This window comes from Pristis pectinata, chromosome 3 (genome assembly GCF_009764475.1).
Source record: "Pristis pectinata isolate sPriPec2 chromosome 3, sPriPec2.1.pri, whole genome shotgun sequence".
In the NCBI taxonomy this organism is placed as follows: domain Eukaryota; kingdom Metazoa; phylum Chordata; class Chondrichthyes; order Rhinopristiformes; family Pristidae; genus Pristis; species Pristis pectinata.
In genome coordinates this window covers 112,510,969-112,534,998 of record NC_067407.1, presented here as the reverse complement: position 1 = coordinate 112,534,998, position 24,030 = coordinate 112,510,969, and the positions used below count along the sequence as shown (strand labels likewise).

At 38.7% G+C, this 24,030-nt stretch overlaps 1 protein-coding gene across 1 annotated transcript in view; it reads right to left on the bottom strand.

Annotated features, from left to right (window-relative positions):
• kcnh1a (potassium voltage-gated channel, subfamily H (eag-related), member 1a) overlaps positions 1-23,401 on the bottom strand; it is a 141,398-nt gene extending 117,997 nt beyond the window's left edge. The window contains exon 1 of the mRNA XM_052011759.1: positions 23,288-23,401. Coding sequence (XP_051867719.1) covers positions 23,288-23,360 — 73 coding nt within the window. The 5' untranslated portion in view covers positions 23,361-23,401. The remainder of the gene's footprint in view (positions 1-23,287) is intronic.
• Between the last annotated feature and the right edge of the window lie 629 nt (positions 23,402-24,030).

The window sequence follows — 24,030 nt, the reverse complement described above, 5'->3', positions numbered from 1 at the left end:
CGAGTCCATAGGACGCTCAAAGCGGCTGCGCAGGTTGACTCTGTGGTTAAGAAGGCAGATGGTATATTGTCCTTCATCAATCAGGGAATTGAATTTAGGAGCCGAGAGTTATTGTTGCAGCTATATAGGTCCCTGGTCAGACCTCACTTGGAGTATTATGCTCAGTTCTGGTCGCCTCAGTACAGGAAAGGATGTGGAAGCCATAGAGAGGGTGCAGAGGAGATTTACTAGGATGCTGCCTGGAATGCGGAGCATGCTTATGAAAGCAGGCTGAGGGAACTCGGCCTTTTCTCCTTGGAGAGACGGAGGATGAGGGGGGGCCTGATAGAGGTGTATAAGATGATGAGAGGTTATTGATTGGGGTAGGTAGTCAGAGGCTTTTCCCCAGGGCTGAAATGGTGGCCACAAGAGGACATAGGTTTAAGGTGCTGGGGAGTAGGTATAGAGGGGGATTGTCAGGGGTAAGTTTTTACTCAGAGAGTGGTGAGTGCGTGGAATGGGCTGCCAGAAACAGTGGTGGAGGTGGATACGATAGGGTCTTTCAAGAGACTGTTAGATGGTACATGGAGCTGAATAAAATAGAGGGCTATGGGTAAGCCTATTAGTTTCTAGGGGAGGGGCATGTTTCAGCACAGCTTTGTGGGCTGAAGGGCCTGAATTGTGTTGTAGTTTTTCTATGTTCTATATTCTATGTTTCTATGGCAAATAGATGATGTAGACCAATGTGAGCTCATCCACTTTGGATGCAAAAAAATAGAGCAGTGAGGGTCCACAGTGACCAGGGCTTCAAGTACAATGGATCATTAAAATGTTATAAACGTGGCGGTATAAGAATCAAAGTAATAATAGAATTCTGGCCTTGTTCTTTGGATAGCTGAAGTACATAGGGATATGTTACAGCTTTAAGAAGTTCTGGTTGGTCCACAGCGGAGTGATGCCAATAATTCTGGATGCCACCTGTTTAGGAAGGATATATTGGCATTGTAGAGATTGCTGTATGGACCTATCAAAATGATGTCTGGGCTTCAATGGTTAAATAATGAGAAAAAGATTATAGAAACTAGGGATGTATTTCCTAAAAACTTTAGGGGTGAATTCCTTGAACTTTTCAAGGTATTAGGGCAATGATTGAGAATAACTATTTCCACCAGTTGGAGATTCTAGGATGAGGGGATACAGCCTGAAATTAGAGCCACGTCTTTCAGGGTCAGTTAGGGAACACTCCTACACAACCAGGATGGTAGAGATTTAGAATTCTCTTTAGCAAATGGCTATTACTTTTAAATCTGAAACTGATAAAATTTTCAATAAACAAGGTGTTAAAGGATTTGTGAAGAGTTGGGGTTGGGAGTTCGTTCATAGATCAACTATGATCCATTGAAAGATGCAATTGGCTCAAGGGACTAGATAATCTCTTCATTTTCCAGTATTCCTATGGTCCTACAAATCTTTAAACATGAGTACATAAACTAAAAAAGTTGGCAAAATATTAGATTCTAGGATTTGGAGATCAGATGTTCAAATACAAAAACAAAATAAAAGGCCAGATTTACAGTAGCTGGCCATCTTATACCATCTGCCATTAGTTATCTTGCTCTGCAACCTCCTGCTCAAAAAAACTTTTGCCAATTCAGTCATTGTAAGTGTAATTAAAAACGTTGAAGTAAGGAAAGCTAAACAAGGTAACCAACAAGGTACCTCTCCTTAACCAAGTGAATTTGAGATCCAAATAGCAGAAGTACTGAGAAGGTGGGTGAATTAAAGTGGGTGAATGTGCCAAATCAGACAGAGAAAGGTAAATTTAAAAAAAATTCTGAATTGAGAACGCAGAAATGGAAAGGAAAAAAATTACAATTTAAGATTATCATTTTTAAAATCTATAAAGAACAATTTAAAAGCTGAAGAAATGAAATTCCCACGTTATAGTTAAAGTTCAGTGACAGATGAGTGGATTGGCAGATATCAACACGTAACCACACCCATATAAAATGTACTTAAGCTTGTAATACTCACCCTAAATATTCTGTGCCAAGTTATTTCATATCTACCATACAAATACAGAAAACATTCAAATGCATGTCAGTTGTGAGGCAAAGATCAAATGCAATGGAGTGGAGAAACTCTGAAGTAACGTTTGGACACCGGCATTGAACTGTGCAAATGTCCCTCATCTGAAGTTGCCATTGTATTAACAGATAACCAATGATAAGTGATTCACTGTTATTTGATTGTAATGTTTGTACAAATCATTGCTAGAGAGTACTTAGGATATTATGTTCTGTTCTTAACACCCTGCTCTGGGATGATGTCAGAATCAAGGAGAGGAGCAGAGGAGATGAAAACGATATCAGGGTTTTATGTTTTGCCCATATACAGAACTTAGGTTTGTCAATGAGATATAGAAAAATGTTGAGGATGCACCTTTCCATGTGATACCCATTTAAATTGAGTGTTTTGTCTCTAATACAGAGGTATCAAGGAAGAGAAAAATAACTAAATTTATGTTGAAATATATATTAAAATGTGTATATTATCTAAAGATTAATGCAAGTATTTAGCTATCAAAAATATTGCATTTATTTGCTTTACCTTATCACGTCTTGATCCTGTCACAAAATCAGCCTGATATTACGTTTGTTAAGTTTGACAGACAATTTACCTAAAACAAGATACTTAATCAGGGTTTGATAAAATCTGTTAAAAAAGGGATGTTGGACAGGAAACCCAGAAAGCTGACTACTTTTTTTCCAATCTTTTTATTCATGTCGACAGGCTATCAAGCATCTGTTAACATATCATCCAAAAGATGACTTCTGTGGCAATACAGCATTCACTCTGTACTGTACTGAACTAACCTTAGATTATGTGTTGAAGTTCTGAAAAGGGACTGAAGCCATAAACTTCAGATTTAAAGATACCAGGGTTAACAAGAAAGCCAAACCCTATTTACGAATTTCAAAAGTTCTATGAGATTGCTGGTAATAGGTAATATCTCCCTATAAATATCCTTCTGTTGTTGCAGTCTATTTGGTAAAAATTACATTTGTGTTACTTAAGGTCCATCAATGCTCTTTGGTTGGCAAACTTACAGAGATGGCAAGAATCCACTATGCTCTGATAAATATTACATCATGGAAACGCTGAAAAAATCCTCACAGTTTCTGAGCAATTGAGCAATAATTAGCAATTCTGCTAAATGAGAGACAAACTCTCAGCATGATACCTTATTGGAAAAAAGGTTACATTTTCTCTAAAATTAATAGAATTCTCAGTATAATGGCATGTGAATTTTAACCATTTTAAGTATTCCAAAATCAAATTTCTCATTGCTTATTATCTCCCTATAAACATATACATTAACTTTTTAAAAATCATACTCATTTAAGTTGTAAACAAATGTATAAGGTTTCCAGAAAAGGTAAGTGATCTCAATCAACCTGACTGTTTTAATGTGCAATTCCATCTGCCTATCCTTGCATCATCTAACACCCACTGTTAGGTTAGAGTTGCAACTGCTTGCTTTAATTTCCTTGATTCTTTGCTGTGAGGTGTGGAAATGCTGCAGCACCCTCTACAGAGTCTGCAAGATCTGTATGAACAAAGAAAGCAATTGCATATCTTCTTAACAAATCAGGTTGATGTATTGTGAAACAAAGAGAAAGATCAGAAAGTAGACATTAGAATTGAATGTCAAATCAAAAGGAAAAATAAAGAGAAGTGAAAAAATTGCATTAAAGGGAAGAGAAGAAAGAGACAGAAAGATTTTTTTAAAAATCTTCAGAAACATTCAGAAACAATGTTCAAAGAGGAAATAACTGATAATTTCAAGAATTTAATATAATCAAACTAAGTCAGTGTGATTTTATGAAAGATAAAGCAACTTCAACAAATTTATGTGAGTTCTATGAGGATGTAACTGGGAGAGTCCATAGAGGGCAACCTATAGAAGTAGTGTATTTAGATTTCAAGAAGGCATTTGACAAGATGCCACATAAGAGGCTGATATATAAATTAAGAGCTCATGGCATTGGAGGAATTATGTTAGCATGGACTGAAAACTGGTTATCACATAGCAAACAAGAGAGTTGGAAATAAATGGATCTTTTTCAGATTGGAAGGATTTAACTCTTGGAGTAACCAGGGATCATTTCTTGGCCATTAATTATTTACTATTTATACAAATAACCTGGAGGAAGTGGCAAAATGTAAGGTAACCAAGTTTGCCAATGACATTAAAATAGCTGGAAGGACATGTTCTGATGAGGATATTGTAACCCTGCAACAGACTATAGATATGATTGAATGATTGGGAAAAACTTGGCAAATGGAGTTTAATGTGGGGAAGTGTTAGGTAATGCATTTCAAAGAAGGGACTAAAAACTGGATTATTATCTAAGTGGAGAGTCTGCAAATGAGTGGACTCCAGGTTTTCTCATACATGAATCATAAATATTTAGCAGACAGGTTTAACAAGTAGTTAAGGATGCAAATGACATGTTGGCCTTTATTGAAAAGTGTGTGGAGTTTAAAATTAGGAAGATTTTGTTACAGTTGTACAGGGTGTTGGTGAGATCGTATCTGGAAAACTACATACAGTTTTGGTCTCCTTACCTAAAAAAAATAGCATTGGAGGCAGTCCACAGGAGATCCACCAGGCGAATTCCTGGGATGAGAAGATTGTTCTATCAGGAGAGTCAAAGTAGTTTGGATCTGTATTTTTTGGAGTTTAGAATGTGAGGGTGACCTTATTGAGACATATTAAATCCTGAAGGGGCTTGACAGGGTAAATGTTGAGATGTTTTCATGAGTGGGAGATTCCCAAATGAGAGGACATAAGTAGATTAAGGGATGGTCATTTAAAAAAGGACGTGCACAGATATTTCTTTTCACAGAGTGTAGTGAATCCCTTCCACAGAGGGTTGTGGAAGCTAGATTATTATGTATTTAAGGAGGTAGACCAACTTTTGAATGATTGGGGAATTAGGGGCTAAGGGGAACTATCAAATTAGAGGAGTTGAGGCCAGAGTAGATGAGCCATAATCATGCTGAATGGTGGGGCAGGCATGAGGGGCCAAAGGGCCTACTCCTCTCCTATTTTCTTGTGTGATATTGGGTTCAATTAAAACCTCAAGGAATGATACTTGTAGTTCTTAATTTTCAGTCCCAGAGGGATTGGTCGACAATGGTTAACATTTTAAAAAGGTTTCTTAGCCAGATATGAACAAGAAAAGCTTTTTATGGTGTCTTTAGTTCATTTTTACCAAACAAGGAATTTCATGGGATGCATTCATTGCAGTGAAATTATGAGCTTGCTGGTAACATGTCATTTTACCAAAGCTATCTGCCCTCATCTTTAGTTGCGGTGCAATTTGAACATAATTAATGTAAAACTACTTGTCTCACTGCTTTCTTGACTGGAAAATCTGGGTCAATATTATGCAAAACAAATCAATGTCTTTGAATGTATAATGCAACTTGGATGAGCCTGCACCACTGGACCAAAACATTGCACATCACATCTTACAACTTACACAGACCAGTTTGAATTTAAACATTACAACCACATCACCCAAAGGGATTCTCAATTACATATTTCCCTGCCTCTTTCAGGAGACGTTAGCTCACAATCATAGGCAGTAGGAACTACCTGGAGGTTAAAGGCCTGCCTCCAGCTTCTAACACTTAACTGAGTATGGCCAATGCCAAAACTGTGGCCATCAGCAGGGCCGAAACTATTGCATCTGAGGATATCCGCATACTTTTTTTCTCGTCCCATTTCTCTGTCATCTTGAATATTTTCATGACTAAGAAGCTGCTGATGGTGTTAGCATATATTTCTTCCTTTCTCCTCTCTCTTACTTTCTCTTCTCTCCTCGTTATAAATGTTCATTTTACTGTTTAGCTACAGAAGAACTGCAACTTGGACAGACAGTTGAGGAAAATCGTGGTGAAGAAGAATTCACACCATCGGTTAACATCACATTCGTAGCCACTTCATGTCTGGCAGCAACTGGTCTGTACACACACTTTAAAGTCACAAAAAAGGATTTCAACACCTTTTAGACCATGTCCTGTAGATTATTAGACAAGTATGGATAAAACACTCAAAATGGTACAACAGTCAAAACTAATCATTCAACAGCAAATGCACGAGTTGGTGATGACTGATTTCTTTAATAGCGGTCAGCATAACGTTATTACAGCACCAGCGACCTGGATTAAATTCCGGCCACTGTCTATAAGGAGTTTGTTCGTTCTCCCCATGTCTGTGTGGATTTCCTCCGGGTGCTCCGGTTTCCTCCCACATTCCAAAGATGTATGGGTTAGGAAGTTGTGGGCATGCTATGGTGGCACCGGAAGTGTGGCGACATTTGCGGGCTGCCCCCAGAACACTCTACGCAAAAGATGCATTTCACTGTGTGTTTTGATTTACATGTGACTAATAAAGATATCTTATCTTAACTGTGGGAGAGAGTGTGGCTTGGAGAGAAAGGCATTTGGATATGAGATGATATAAGAAGGGTGCATGAAGGTCCAAACTGATGGCACTAACATGAAACAAGCTTACAAGTATCTAAATGTTCTGCATATTGCTGTTTTATGTGTGCAAACAGCTTTGTGAAGATGGTGTACACTGCAATATCCATTGGAACCTATATCGCAAGACCGCCTTAAGAAGAGAAGAAGCATTCGGGTTGGTATTGAGAACTCTGAGGCCATGTATCAGCACACAGAAACCCTGCATCACCTCACAAACTACCCACCTGCCTGCCCTGCCCCACCACTTCCCATCCCATCTATGAAAGAATAGGCAGTTCCCACACTGGCCTCAATAGCCACTTTAGAACCCAGAAAATGAGAGTGGAAGCAAGTCAGCCTTGATCCCGAGGGGCTGCCTAAGAAGAGTAAAAAACCTTTTAGAAATGCAGGCTAAATGCTGTAAATGGCATTTTTGATGATTAAGGTGCCTCACACCACCCACTTATGAGGTATGGGGCTTGATTTATGTCTTTATAATGTAAATGAGAGGTGAATTAGCATGCTCCTAAACTGGGTGCTGATAAAAGATGTGAGGTGGCAAGGAGATCTGCAGGTCAGGAGCAGCTAGAGAGTTTCATCTAGACATCACAAAGTTGCCTTTGGCTCCCCTTGTCAAAACCCTCTGACATCCCTATGGGATTGAAGCCTAGGACTGCAGCATTCAAATCAGGTACCCTGACCTACACAAGAAATCAAGAAACGACCTCCATAAAACTATCAGAGATGCCAAGATGAACTCTTGAGCTTACAATCTACCTTGTTATGACCTTGCACCTTATTACCTACCTGCACTGCACTTTCTCTGTAGCTGTTATGTTTTATTCTGCATTCTGTTATTGTTTTACCCTGTACTACCTCAATGCACTGTGTAATGAATTGATCTGTATGAATGGTATGCAAGACAAGTTTTTCACTGAACCTTGGTACAAGTGACAATAATAAACCAATTTACCAATATCAATACAAATGCCATCACCAAGGCATTTATCTCCTTCTTGCCAGTCTTGAATGCCAGCTCACTTGTCTCTCATCTCTAATACACCTCCTGTTTGCTAATGGTCCTTTCCATGGACTGCTCGCAGAGGTCTCCATTCATGGCCTCTCATCACTTGATTTCCCCTCTACAATCTAATCAGCCTGTCAATTTCTCTGTATGCTAAATGCAAAGGAAACCCAATAGTATTCTGATGATGCCTTGCTGAGTTCTTCCCAAACCGTCCCCAGTTTCCCATGGACTGGTGGAGTTGGAGTGTACTATTCTGAGTGCTGACCTTCTTACAGTTAATGAATTAGCTAAATTATTACCAAACTCTAACATTTAGTGGCCATAAACATTTTACTAAAACAATGATAAACTGAAATTATGAAATGAAGCTCAATTCTGAGCAAGTTTTTCCTGGCTCAGCAAATAAATAAATTGGTAAATTGGTTTATTATTGTCACATGTACCGAGGTTCAGAGAAAAACCTTGTTTTGCATGCCATCCATACATTTCATTACAACAATGCATTGAGGTAGTATAAGGGAAAACAATAGCAGAATGCAGAATAAAGTGTTACAGTTACAGAGAAAGTACAGTGCAGGCAGACAATAAGGTGCAAGGCCATAACAAGGCAGATTGTGAGGTCAAGAGTCCATCTTATCGTACTAGGGGACCATTCAATAGTCTTATAACAGCAAGATAGAAGCTGTCCTTAAGCTTGGTGGTATGTGCTTTCAGGCTTTTGTATCTTCTGCCTGATGGGAGGAGGAAGAAGAGAAAATGTTCAGGGTGAGTGGGGTCTTTGATTATGTTGACTGCTTTACCGAGGCAGCAAAAAGTGTAGACAGAGTCCATGGAGGGGAGGCTGGTTTCCATGATGTGCTGAGCTGTGTCCACAATTCTCTTCAGTTTCTTGCAGTCACAAGGCAGAGCAAATTGCCATACCAAGCTGTAATGCATCTAGCCGGATATGGTGCACCAATAAAAATAAGTGAGGGTGTAAGGGGACATGCAAGTTTCTTCAGCCTGCTGAGGAAGTAGTGGTGCTGGTGAGCTTTCTTGGCCGTGACGGCTATGTGGTCAGACTAGAACAGGCTATTGATGATGTTCACTCCAAGGAACTTGAAGCTCTCAATCCTCTTGACCTCAGCACCATTGATGGAAACAGGAGCATGTGCACTGCCCCCTTCCTGAAGTCAATGACCAGCTCTTTTGTTTTGCTTACATTGAGGGACAACCATGTCACTAGGCTCTCTATCTCCTTCTTGTACTCCAATTCATCATTATTTGAGATTCATCCCATTACGGTGGTACCATCTGAAAACTTGTAGATAGAGCAGAATCTGGCCACCAGTTGTGAGTTTATCGAGAGTAGAGTAGGGGGCTGAGGATGCAGCCTTGTGGGGCACCAGTGTTGAGAAAGATTGTGGCGGAGGCATTGCTACCTATCCTTAAGATTGCAGTCTGTTGGTCAGGATGTCAAGGATCCAGTTACAAAGGGGGGGGGGGCGGGGGGGGGGGGGGTGGAGGTGTTGAGTCTCAGGTCACGGAGTTTGGAGATGTGTTTATTTGGAACTATATTATTGAAGGTGGAGCTGTAGGTCAATAAACAATAGTTTAACGTAGGTGTTTTTACTGTCCAGATGCTCCAGAAATGAGTGTAGGGCCAGGGAGGTGGGCCCACCATGGATCTGTTTCAGTGGTAGGTGAATTGCAGTGGATTGAGGTTGCCTGGGAGGCTGGAGTTGTGGTGTGCCATGACCAGCCTCTCGAAGCACTTCATGATGGTGGATGTCCACCAGGCGGTAGTCATTAAGGCACATTACCATATTCTTCTTAGGTACCAGGATGATAGTGGTCTTCTTAAAGCAAGTGGGAACCTCAGATTGAAGTAGGGAGAAGTTAAAAATGTCTTCAAATACCCCTGCCAGCTGATTCTAAATATTAAAGTTTGTTAACGTACTTCAAAAATAATGTGTTAATGTAACCAACCATTGGGAAAAAATATCAGGAGCACAATAAGGATTATTTTTCTAGACATTATGGAGACGTCCTGAAATACTAAGTGCAACATGTATAGTGAGAGATTACAAGACTGTCACCTCCAGAGAATCAATCCCACAGTCTAGTGTAGGAAGTACTTATCACAAGACAACTGAGAAATAAATGTCTTCATTTCTCTACCTTTGCAAAATTCTTCTTGCCTTCACTGCATGACTCTCAAACATCTCCTTTCCAAGAGACCTCATATGGCTTTATTGAAGCCACAGTGGATAGTTGCAAGAGTAGCAGAAGAATCGCTAAATATTTTGAGAAAAGTCCTACTGGTGATAAAGTAATTCACCATAACATTGTGCTTGGAAATTGAATCATCATCTTTATCACATTTGGTATATTTGTCTACAGTTTTTTTTTCATAACAGCTTCTTCATTGCCAGAATATCAGGAGAATATTTTCAAGTTTCTTTAATGCAGAATGAAGGAACCAGAGGAAGAGTAACAGTGGTTGTTAATATTAAGAAGCTTAGCAGTTTGCAGGTAAGAAAAGGCCACAAGAATCAGTGTTCCATTCACTGCTCACTGGCCTCCCTTGTTCCATTGTGTTGTGCTCTCCTTCTACATGCTATCATCAGTCCTTTGTTCTGTGATGGTCCTGGTGGTCCCTTGGCTCTGAATGTATATGATTGTTACTACATGGTGGGATTGATGACAGGTGTCAATAGCTTGAAATGGGGAGGATATCCCTTGTCTCTTGACAGGAGATGAGGAAGGTGTGGTAGGGGAAGGTTGGTTGGAAGAAGGGTGGGGGGGAAGAAATTGTTGAGTATATAACAAAATCAAGGCACTGTTATGCTTCCTACCACATATAGCACACATATATATTGTCCATTGCACTGATCACTCATGAATTGAACATTACTGATGGAGTGGTAATGCTTTTTGTTTGCATATGATTTTGACTCACCTTCAACATTAGAGGAATAAATAAGTAGGCAACTTTACAAAGTAAACAGCAAGCATGGAATAACAACCATATATTTAACTTCCCAAATTAAATGACAGGAAGAAACACTATAATGAGAAAAAAATGTCCTTTTCCATGCACATCTAATACACACTAAATGAGAAGGTGATCTGGTATGCACTATAAAAGCCTACAAGGAAGAATCATGGGGCGTGCCCCTGCAGCAGTTTAAAGTGGTGTAGGAAACCCCGTGCAATCACCAACGCCTGGTGCAGTCGGTGTATATTTATTTTCAAAAAAAAAAGAAAGAAAGAATCATGAGATTATTGATCAGAAAAGACAGCAAAATTAAGAATAGAAGTGTAGAAGAGCATCCCAGTAGTACTGATTGTAAGGATTAAGAACAACAATGAAGTATGTAGGTCAAAACTAAGCTAATCATTTACAAAAAAAAAACAAATAATGAGGGTATGACAGTGAAACCAAAGGCGGCAAAATGGGAGAATGCTTTGAAAAGCAAAAGCACAAAAAAACAGTGGGAAATCTATGAAAAGGTAATCAACAGAGTTCAATTAAAAGTTAACAATAAGCAATCTAATTAGAAGGCACCATAGAAGAATAAAGAATGAAAGATAAAATTGAATGTAAAGAAAACAGCATGCAAAAAGTATTTAAATAGAGGAGGACAAAAGTGAACACAAAAGAACAGAGAATCTATAAAAAGTCAGGAAGACAAAGAGATAGTGCAAAACTAAATTGTAAAGGATATAAAAAAAAAGCACTCAATGTACAGATGAATAATAAAAGAAAAACTAAAGTGAAGATAGGGCCCTAAAAGGATGAGCAAGGTTAAACCATGGGAATTTATATGGATTGACAGTGTACCCCTTTGCCTCAGTTTTTACTAAACAAATTAGTAAAATAGGCACTTCCCTAGAGCAAGTTTGACAACCAATACAATTGAAAGGAGAAAATAATTGACAAAAAAGCATAAACTATAGAAGGATAAAAGGATAAAACTTTAAAACAGATGCATTCTCAAGAAAAGTAGGGAGGAAATAACAAAGGCACTAGGTCACATTTGAAGATCAGTAGCAGAGAGATCAGTAACTGCTAAAGGATTGACAGACAGCTAATGTTATTCCAATGTAAATAAAAAGGGGTAGAACAAAACCTGGAAACCACAGAGCATTTAGCTCAACATGAGACAGAAAATATAAAAAACTCAGCTAAATTCCAAAAGCCCAACCATGCTTAACCAACCTGAGTCAGAGAAAAAATGCTGAATGGACAATAAATTGGCTAAAAAAAAAATCAGTTTCTGGTGCTAAAGACTGAGGTAAGGTGGAAAGTGATACTCCACAATGATCAGTGCCAATGCCACTGCCATACATCGATAGCACTAATGTTTTGGCATTTGGAACAGGTATGTTAAGTATCCTGATTTTGCCAAAGGAATAACGATATATATCAGTACTCATCATTAATAAGGAGAAAATCACACAACTTCCATTACTTCCATTGCACAGTTGAATGTAGAAATCAAGGAGGTGATGTGCATAAGCAACAAAAAAGCAGATACTGAAATTCTGAAATAAAAACAGGAAATATTGGAGATATTTAGCAGGCCAGGTGAAGACAGAATCAGAGTTAACATTTCAGGTTGAATGACCTTTCATTAGAACTAGAAAAAGTGAGATAACCAGCATGTTTAAGCTGCAAAGAGCTGAAGAGAACAAAGGAAATGTTTGTGACTGAAAGTAGAACAAGATTGTCTAGGTAACATAAATATGTAGATATTGTTTAGGAAAGGGTGATGAATGCTTGTTAATCACAGCTGCTCTGTCTGGAAGAGTGTAAAAAGAGGGAGATGAATGAGTCTGGTAAGCAGAAAAAAAGCATTGCTGAAACTGTAAGATAACTGTTGCTGAAAATCTGAAATAAAAGAAAATGCAGGAAATACTCAGCAGATCAGACAATATCAACGACAGCAGAGGAAATCCACTGTTAAGAAACAGAAAAGTCATCTTAGAAGAACCAATGAATGTTCTTGTGATTAGAACAGATATGATGGTGCTAGAGAAATTAGAAAAATGGAATGGAGACTTTACAGGAAGCAGGGTGGAAGGAGGTGTATCAAGACGTGGGCATTTGTAAGCTTCTAATGGATATTGGTCAATATCCAAGTCCTATTGCACCTTCCAAATTCACACAGGATCAGTACTGCCCAAGAGACTCAGCATTCAAAATCGTACTGTGGTAATTAACAATTAATCATGCCAGAAACGAAGGTTAGACCTTCTCCACTGAAATGTATGTCTACACTTATAGTGCAACCGGAAAAAAAGAGATCGAAGAAGGAGCAGGCCTGAAATATAATGAATGTCTGATATTTCATAGCCCTCATATAGAGAATTCTGAAGAAATATAACCATTTACATAAAGAAATTTCCCTTATCTTGGTCCTGAATGGCCATTTGGGACTTTACCCTCTGGTTCCAGATTCTCCAGTTAGAGGAAATAGCTTCTTAGCCTATACAGAAGGAAGCATTGAGACAAATGCCTCACTCAACTCAACTTCAACTAACACAGGCAAACCTTCCTCAATTATTTCTCATAGGACAACCTCTCATCACACTAATCAATCTTCACTGCACTGAATCCAAGGCAAGTACATGCATTTTTAAGTATGGAGAATAAATTGAGTCATACGATTAAAAATGCACTTTTCCTTGAGTGAAACTCACTGGACTAGGAATGCTACTGCACCTAATGGTAGATGGTCATAGCAGTGGGGCATTAACGACTGTTTTGATCATGAATCCACCACTACAAACTTCGGTAACACTCAAGAATTGAACTTAGACTTTTTTCTCTTCAATCTTGGGGAATGCCAGAAAAATACATAGTTTGGGACAGAAACTAGGTCCAAAGATTGGGGGAGGGATGGGTGGTGGAGAGAGGGGCAGAAGTCCAATTAGTATGGGGTAGTGGGATTGGGACCTTGTGAGAAATTGAGAGTTGGGGAGAAGCTTCAGCTATTGGAAACTCATGTGATGGGTGGGTTCTGGCTGATAGAGGAACTCTTACCATGAAATTACTAATGAATTTGGTCTTCTCATGCAAGATAAGGTCTAAGGCAGCATGTTCCCTAACTGGCTCCCAAGTATTGTTCCAGAAAAATGAACCAAATGCATTCTATTCAGCTATGTGGATAATAATGTCCCCTGTGATTACTGTAATAATATTGCTACATGTTGTTCTTATATTTTCTTATTTTCTCTCCAAATGTGTTGGTGCTGTTAGGGGGCCTATAAACGATTCCATTAGATGTCTGTAGTCCCTTCTTGTCTTTTGTCTCCACCCATACTGATTCCACTATCTGTTCTTCTGTATCAAGATTATCTCGCCACTGCCCATCCTATATTGCCAAAGCTAGCACTCCTTTTCAATTTAGTCCTTCCATTCTAAAAGTCAGCTTTAGATACCAGTCATTCTTCAAAAAAACTTATCATACCAAACAACCTCTCTTGTCATGAAAACATAGACTCCCAGACTTTATTCATTGTTGGGAGATTTTAAAAATATACTTTTATTTTTCCTCTGTCTCCTTGCCTCTCTCTTAATCCCATTCCATCTTCTTTTGCCCACATCCTCAATACCTTTATTTCACCTTCTATATCATTTGGATAATAAATTAAATACTTTCACTTAAACTTCCTGCCTGTTCTCATTAAGGATTTTTCAGTTTGATTGGTAAAGGAGATATGTCATTATTTGAAAACAAAAGAGATGATAGATGCTGGAATCTGGAACAAAAAGAATGCTGGAAGAATTCAGCAGGACAAGCAGCATCTTTGGAGGCAAAGGGTGTAAGTCAACATTTTGGGTCAAGACCCTGTGGCAGTCCTGATGCAGGGTCTCAGCCTGAAATTTTTACTTACACCTTTTGCCTCCACTGATGCTGCTTGACACTCTGAGTTCTTTCAGCTCTCTGGGTTTTTTTGCCATTGTTTGCTCTTTTACATAGCTTCCAGATCCCCTTTTTAGGCTCTCTGATTCCTGTAGGTTGCATTGCAAAAGCCCCACAGAAAGCCTATGGGTGAGTGCAAATGTAACAAACAGCTGGCACCATTCATTTGCCACTTACTACAAAAACTAGGCCATTATCAAAATTTGCATATGATATCACACTGAGGATTGTAGCTAACTCAAAGGAAGAAAGGAATATATTAAGACACAGAAACAATTGCAAAAAGGTTAGTTAAATGCCAAATGAATTTTAACGCAAGTAATATAAGGGTGTTACGTACCAGCAACAAAAGAAACACACCAAGTTATGTATAAGTGTCAGAAACTATGTTATTAGTAACTACTTATAATAATACGAAAAATAAAAGTAAAAATATTAGAATGTTAGAAGTAAAAATGTTAGATCTTAAACCTTAACCCCAAAAACTAAACTCGAAGTGTGTGTGTGGCAAATTCCCAAACTCCAAGTCCAGGAATAGTTCTCAAAGTTCAGTTCAGCAAGCCATAAGGTGAAACGTGAGCAAAGGCTTCTTCAAAACCATAGTTGACTGAAGAGAAAATGTAGAGAGAGAATAAAGACATTACGAAATTCAAATGTTCCACAATGGAACCCATACGACACCTCAGTCACTGATGATCTTCATTCCTTTGTTCCGAAGTATCTGCCACCCCAAAGGGCATTCGAGACGTGGCCGTCCACACAAATACCTGTTTCCCTCTACAGGTTAACGACAAAGTGGACGCCACTGGATTATTCCAAAAATCCATATGTGGATTGTAGTGACAGACACAGTTATTGTTTTTCATCCATCGATACAGAGACCAGCAGGCAGGGTGTCTCTCTCTCTCTTTCTCTGACTGACTGCTCCAAAAACGTCACCACGTCCTTATCTCCTGTTGTTGTCGTAATCACCACACACACACACACACACACACACACACACACACACACACACACACACACACACACACACACACACACACACAAACAGACACTACTGTGCTATGTCTTAAAGGGACATTCACCAATAGTAACTTAATCCGTAACAAGGGGATACACATTAAGAGAAATTAAAGAAAAAAATTGCGCATTACATAATGAGAAGCTAAATGTAGAAAAGCAAGTTAATCCCAGGATGCCTTAAAATCAGTATTTCATTTTTCTTCAGCAAGAGATTGAGGAGGGAAGAGATGACTATGAGGACATAGTGAGGATCGGGGAGGTGGAGTGATCAGAGATGGTTAAGGAGCATAGGTGGTTGGGCAAGAGGATTGCACAGGGAACGGGGGTTAAAAAGGAGATCTAAGTCAATCGGGGAGAAAATTAGAGTAGGTGGAGAAAGAGTGATCGTCACTGAAGACAGAGGAGAGGGGTAGGGGAAATGATTGCTCTGAAAATCAAAGCATACAAAGTAGGTTTGTGCTAACAGTTTGGGCTCATGCTCCCTCTCACCAAAGCTGTACGAGGCCTCAACTCTCCCATTCAGATTTGCTTCAGTGTGTGAAGCCCTTGCTGTTAACAGGTTTAATATGTGCAGAACAATTGTGTGCAAGTGATACCAAATGTGTGTTGCATGGTTTGTGACCTTACTTCTTATGCCCAACACCGTCTTTGTGCACGTACATCTTCCCTACAGAGGACCCAGAAAAATATCCAGATGTGCACCACCACTGCACGAAGGTTTCAAAATAAGTTTGTTCTGTCGTACACAAAAATATTGCATTACATGTTAGAATTTCTAGGCCAATGTTTCCACTTGAAGGGAAATATAAAATTTGGATCCATAAATAAAAGACAGGCAATAATTAATCTAATGAGCAAATAAGGAGAAATGTCTTTATTCAGAAAATGATTATAACATGTAACTATCACAGGAAGTGATTTATGAAAATAGCTTAGATTCATCCAAAAGGAAATAAGACAAAATAAATAGCAATAAAAAGATATTCTAAGAATCTGATCAGAGGTGGATAGAATCAGAGGAGACTTGGATGTTTAAACAGTGGTGTAGACTAGTTAAGAATTAGTGTCTCTTCCGCATCATAAATATTAGAATTATGAGTTACAGTAAATAATTTCAGAAAATTATCTAAATTTTCTGGCATTTGATAATTTTTTATTGAAGAGTCAGTCTAAAGATTTACTTTATATTCCCATATGGTGCTATACAAAAGAAAGTGATGATTAGCCATGGGTTTGGCTAGTCTCAAATGTAACCAAAGGTGGATCAAACACTTTATGTACTTCATGCATATACTTAACATACAAATATCCAATTTAATTCAAAAGAAATCTTGCAGTTCCTCTTTCATCTAAGTTTGGAGTTCTGTCCTGAACTTACCAGTCATAACACATCTTAATACTCCTAAATTTTTGACTGGCAGTTAAACAGTAATTTGATTTTTTGAGAATGTTGACTCTCATAATGCAAATTAAATCCATCCCCATTTTCAATCCAGAAAGCAGCTGCATGACATTTGCCCTTTGCTATGATGTCGTTAGGGAATAGCAAGCTATGATCAGAGGGCTCATGGTAGAGTAACCACTGATTCCATTAGTACAAACAAGAACTAGCCTTCAGACTACTTCCAAACCTAACTAACAGGCAACTAACAGTTTTGAAACTACAAGGACAGCTGTACTTATGTGTCTGCAAAGGGAGCAGGACACCAGCTCACAGTGGGAGGCCACTTAAGAGATATGCTTTGGAAACTGACAAGACAATACTTGATTCATGGATAAATACCTGTTAAAAAAAGTTGGGACAAAGTGAATGTGACATGACCATGAGACATTCATATCCTGGATAGAGCGGACATAGAAAGGATATTTCCATTAGTAGGAGAGTCTAGGATCCGAAGGCACAGACTTTGAATAAAGGGACATCCCTTTAAAACTGAGATGAGGAGGAATTTCTTCAGCCAGAGGGTCGGGAACCTGTGGAATTCGTCGCCACGAAGAGCTGAGGAAACCAAATCACTGGGTGTATTTACGGCAGGGATTGTTAGGTTCTTGATTGGTAAGAGGGATTAAGGATTATGGGAAGAAGACGGCAGAATGGAGTTTAAAAATCTCAGCCATGATTGAACGGCAGAGCAGATTCAATGGGCTGAATGGCCTAATTCTGCTTTTATATCTTATGGTTTTATGGCCTTATGGTATCAGTCAAATTAACAGACAACCCCAGCCACAACTACATTGAGAGGGAAGTATGACATCCATCAAAACTGAGAAACAATAGGTGAAGGTTTAGGCATTGGAACCTGGCATTGAACAACTTGAGCTAAGATATTTTGTACCATTATGACATAGCTAAAGGAGACCCTATGTCTCCAACCCCACAATGAGATCCTGGACTGGCTATTTTGCCACTTCACACATAAAATCTGACCATGTTCATATTCATCAACCAATACCTGAGGTGTTTGTGTATCCAAAAAGCCATCCCTCTTAAAACTGAGATTAAAGAAACTCAGAAGCTTTTAAAATTTGATATGAACTACCTTCTTTCAAACAAAAATTTTTGAATATTCAAAGTGGTTTTATCACTTGAGATGTGCTATCATTGTAAATGTACAAATCCACGGAACCATTTGTTCACACCCAAAATAACGAAGTAAATTAAGCATTGTAATTATTGAAATTGTATTTGATCATCTGTATTGACTTTGTACCTAATAAGTTCAAAAAATCTCAATGTATTTTGAGTTTAGAAAGATTCTTCAATTAGTACTCCTCTGCATTTTTGCCTGTGCTGACTAAAGTCTTCCTACATATACAACTCCGGACTCTGATTGGCTCTTTCAACAACAATAACGTGTCAAGTTGGAAAGGCTGTTACTGAGCTGTTGATCTGGAGTACTTATTCAATTTCGTCTACCTGGCCACACTCACAGGTTGCCTCTAACCCTAAAATGGTGGTAAAATCTCACATTTTCATTGTTACACACCATTTTAGCAGATAACCAATAACCAGTAATCATAGAACAAAAATTAAAGAAAGTAGTCACAAACCCTATTTATCCTTGACATTTTACCAGCAAATTAAGAAACATATTAAAGCACAAAGGAAGACAGCACAACCATATGAAATCACATGACTAACAACAATATCTATTATTCATTTTCCATTTAGTAATGAATTCAAATGATGCATCTGAATTGGCACCAAATCATGTGGCTTGCGGCCAATGCATTGTCAACCCTGATTAGAGAGACAATACAATCATATACAGGTCTCAATGAAGGCTTCACATTTTTATGTTAAATTGCCCTACTTGTTACCCATGGCTTAGTTGGTAGAACTCTTGCCTTTGAAACAGTATTTCAAACCCCACTACAGAGACCTCAGCACAAAAATCTGATACTTCAGGACAATACTGAAGGACTGCTGCACTGTTGGAGGTCTCACCTGCTGAATGTTAAACCAAGATTCTCTTTGTTCTCTCAGTTGGATGTAAAAGCAACATGATATTACTTTAAAAAATATATGGGTGTTATCTGCATCCTAGCCCATATTTATCCCTCAATCATCATTACTAAAAACAGATTCTTTTTCTTAGGCAATGCCTTGGCATAGAAGATGACTTGCTTCCACTCTACTTTTGTGGGGTATGAGGTGGCTTATGAGGACAATGTGAGAACTACAGACTCCTCCACAATTGGGGTAGGAGGTAGCGAATGGAGCATGGTTTGTGAAGTGGTCACTGGTGGACTTCTGTGTCATTATCATACTGCTGCTTGTGGGAGCTTCCTGTGATCAAGCTGTCCGATGCATTTTGTACAAGGTTCACTCTTCAAAAAGGACTTTAATGACTGTAATCACTTTAGGAGGTCCTGTAATTATGAAAATCTAAGCCTTTCTTCCTTTACTTTCTATTTTTAGAGAAACCACAATAGATCTAAATTCCACACTGACCCAAGAATCCTGAAACTAATCTCAATTAAAATCAATAAAGAGGAATGTGAGATTCATGAGATACCAATATTGACATTGTGCCTTTCTTTGTGTATTAGATGCTGTTCTAAACAATCATCAGTAATCTATAAGCTGCTACAAATATTGGTAAATCGTCCATATAAAACCTATGCAAGCAATTTAACAATTTATAACACAGTTACAAAGGTCATGGTCTGGATCATCTGCTGAGTTGCAAAACACCAAACCCATCAGTCACCTCCCCGCTAAATAAGACCGGTTCTTTCCAATCATAAGCAGCAAGCCAACTTCAAGTATATTGTAAAACTTTAATGAACGAAAACCTACCTAGTCTTCATTGGCTTCCAGCTTTCCATTAATGCACCACCTATTGGGCTGCTGTCAAACTTCACAAATTAGTCTGCATTTGCACAGAGCAAGCTCCACCTTATTTTATGAAAGGGATACTGCAACAGGTGTTCGGCACCAGAAAACAACATGCCACAGGCTATGTATCTGTGTTTCAATAGCAGCTGCAGATGCAGTCAAAATGATAATATGGAACAGAGAGCAAGGAACTGGAGAAAATAGGGCAATCAAGGCCTTGTGATCAAATTGTCCAATATGGTACAGGTTAAACAATAAGGGCCAGAAAATGAGACTTGAAACAGTTGAGGGTATCAGTTCTGGCAAATTGGTTGAACTATAATTTTTAAAAAGATGTGGCTTAGATGTCTGACGAAGTGCATACTGAGAAATGGAACCCTAAGGTAATAAAGTGTGAGAAAACATTCCAGCTGAATCTAATTAGTGTAGAGGTTAGAATAAATCATTTACCAGCATTAAAATCCTCCTTGAAAACTATCTATGGAACAATCTGTGTATCTTATAGCTGACGGTATGTGGAATATGGGGAAGTATGACTTCAAAATGGAGAAATATCTAAATGTTTATATTTTTTTCAAATTTTATACTAGTTGGATCCTGCCTTATGCTATTGGAAAAGATATAATCGCTCCTTGACATTAATAGTTTTATGTTATTTTACATAACTCATAAGTCCTTAGATTCACTGAAATTACATCAGAAAAATGGTAGGACTCTGATGAGAATATCTCCATGTAATTTCCTTTAAAAAACAGTTCCACAGAAAATTACTGTTCGTCATGCACGCAATATGGTTTATTTCTTATCCACTGTTCTACCTCTGTCACTGCTCCTGTCTCTTTCAATACAGTTGAATGCTATAAATTTCAAACTTATTTCTATCTACTCTTAAACAAATCACTTTGTGCCTACCTAAATGAAGGGTCAGATATAATTTATAAAGACTGTCCATTACGAAACAGCAAGTCAATATGCAATTAACTGAAACAATATTAATGTGAGTTCTGTAGATGTAATACTTTATAACCTTGACTGCACCCAATCATGGAAACCCTGCACAGTTTGATACTATTTTATGTTCAGATATGTTATATAAACAACCATTGGTTTATCAATCACCATTTTCTATGAAGGAAATTATTAACACTAGGTAATAAAATATTAATTTTGCAATAAACTATATGTACACAACCACCAATGACTCGGGAATAACCATCAATAGCTCGGGATGGCATATAAGTAGTTTTGTTAAACTGGATATTCCTTTGGGTTGAGTATTAGAACAGAGAAAGTGTGATATTCAAGCAAATGCTTTACTGGCTCAAAGACCCACAACTACCATAAATATGCAAAAGTTCACATGATAACAATTACAAAATAGGACCAAAACAAACAGGATAGAGTTGGTTAAGCAAATGCACCTTTTTGCTTAAGATCTATTTGAAGCATGACCTTTTATCATTATTCTCACTCAATCTTTCTATCAATACAACAATCCGCGCACTAATTCTTGGTAAGTGTTTATGGACTGAAAAGTTAATACATTTTTCAATTTACCAACAACCCAGAACAAACAAAAAGTAACAGGCAAAACAACAGTTATGATTTATTAATAGCTGGCGAAATAGTTTATTTGATGTAAAAGTGTTGAAATCAGAATATCTATTTGTAAATACATGGAATAACCGAGCAAGTTCTGTCCTGGAATGGATGCATCAAGATAATAAACGTTCCGTTCGTCTCTTTCCTTGACCACTAATTCGTCCTGTTTTCAGGATAAAAGTTTATTAACTACTGCATGGGATAACATCAAATAATTTGCAAAATGACATATAACAAATGTACTTAAATTTCGTCAGAAAACTCTTCCTGTTTGCACTTTCAATCTGCTCCGAGACCTTATCGATGTTGGCGCTCCCCAGGTTAACAATGAACCAAAGAAAAAACAAAACTCATGACCCCTTCTCAGTATAAATGAATGCAAGAAGGAGTTTCAAATACTCTACAAAGTGTATTTATTAAGGTGTTCCAATTGTACATGACTCCAGGAATATATACTTTCTAACTCTATAATTTCCACGATTTCCTTCGAAATCAGCAAAACATCAGAAAATTGTACAGAAAGCTCGTAATTTGTTTAAATAATTTCTCTTTCTAAACAGGATCTGATCTGTGATTCAGTTAAATAGTTCAATTTTAAGCAAATGAATTATTGGGGGTGGTTTTGAAGTTTCGTTGACTATGGAATACAAAGTTGTTTAACTACATCCAAATGGACTATTATGATCTTAGAACATTCCACCTTAAATACTTCCTTTGCCAACAGGTCGAAGTTGCAAATAGACTGCGTTGATATTTGTATGACCTGTGCAAGCGTTCAAACTACCCTGTTATCCTTTTACAGAAACCAATAAGAAGGGGAAATCCCCGCTGGAGCGAAACAAAAAAGCCGCACAGAAATATAATCACCGCAATCTAACAACAATGCTTCTCTTTGATCATGTAGTGTCGCTGTCTACTGAACGTATTGCTATAGTAATAGCTATTCCACAACGATTACGCTATTAACATTCTAACACTAGATCAACGGTGCAACTATCTGTTCAAATATCTCTGTGTCTCACTGTAGCTCCAGTCAATGTCCTCCATTATCAAAGGTGCTATTCTGATGAAATACAGGTGATGTATATGGAAAGATTTCAGTTTTCTCCTCTGGGTAACGTGCCTTTTACTTAGAGCGCAATAAATAAGAGCAGCCTAACAAAAACGTATCAGCATCATGGAATTCAACAAAAAGCATTTTTCCCGTTTCATTATTTTGGGAACGAGTATTCTGCTACATCTCGAAAACAAGGAAAATGTTTCAAAATCTTGTTAAAATATAATTGTTTGGGGTATTCGACGCTCGGAATTACACTGTTCCTTCCCGCAATCCAGAGAGTTTACATCTTTTGACTGCAAAAACTTGCAGCGTTTTCAGGCTGGCAGGCTGCTGCATTGAATGTTCACCGATCTTAAACACTGCAGGATGCACAATTTCAAATCGTGTTTCAAAAGCATTTTCGCTACACCGTTAACCTGATTCCTTTCCCGAGGATGGAGAGCGTGAGAATAACATGCGGTGGGAATGGGAATGGGGGTTACAAAACAATTCAGGTCAAGAAATGGATTCTAGATACTGCACTTACACTGTGTGCCAACCCACCCCCCGCAGAACGTGGACAGCAACCCATACTACTGCTGATGCTGCATTCACACTGGAATTAAATCACAGTGTATTTCCCTGGAACTAGTAATGAGGGTCCACTGGGATACCTGTAAATGATTCAAAGGGTGAAGAACCCCCCAGAAACAAATAGCAAGACAGACATTTTAAAAACAAAACAAAATCGCACTTTTTGTTTTTGGAGAAAAAATACCCTAACTTTTAAGAACAAGGATTGGGAGTCTCTTCCTGCTTACCATTGGATCGCCGGACAATATTTTCCAGAAAAGTGTTTTGAGGGGCAACAAGTCCTTTCCTTCCCCCCGCCATTCTCTCTTCTCAATGGGTTTGGTGGCAATGCTGCAGTGGCCGAGCTGGTGCGATGGATGGGGCGATCGGGATGCAGGCTGCAGCTCTCGATCTTCCCTGCTCATGGTAACGGCGCAGACTGTGCGTGGGGCGAAGAGCTCTGTGAAGCCTTGCCTTCCTCCCCCGCCTTCTCGTGCCCCTGCTCGGCGCGCCACGCTGCGGGAACACGCATTGTCGGCAAGCTCCGGGAACGAGCCTGGACGGGAGCGTGCGTACTTTCTCCACTCCCCCTACCTGCTCCTAGTAAATGCAGCACAACAGTACGGTGCACACGCTTCGCTTAATCCCGTCTGCTTCTTTTCGCTTGGAGCCCTGTGTGCATCTACCTGAGAGCGAATCAAGGCAGCATCAGCATTTTACACAAATGTGGCGAGTCTCACTGGCACAAAATGTAACCGCCTTTGCTTGTATCTCATTATTTTCGAAGACAATTGCCCGAGTTTGTAAATCCAACTCTTGCTTGTCCTTAAGGCTGACAGCTTTCCCATACACAAATAATGCAAATGAGCGCAAAAGTTGCCGTGGGGTCGGGGGGTGGGGTGGGTGGAGGGAGGTTAGGTTAGCTGCACTTCCCAGTAGTAAAAAGGGGAACGGTTATCTGCTCCATCTTTGAATTGACGCTCTAGAACCA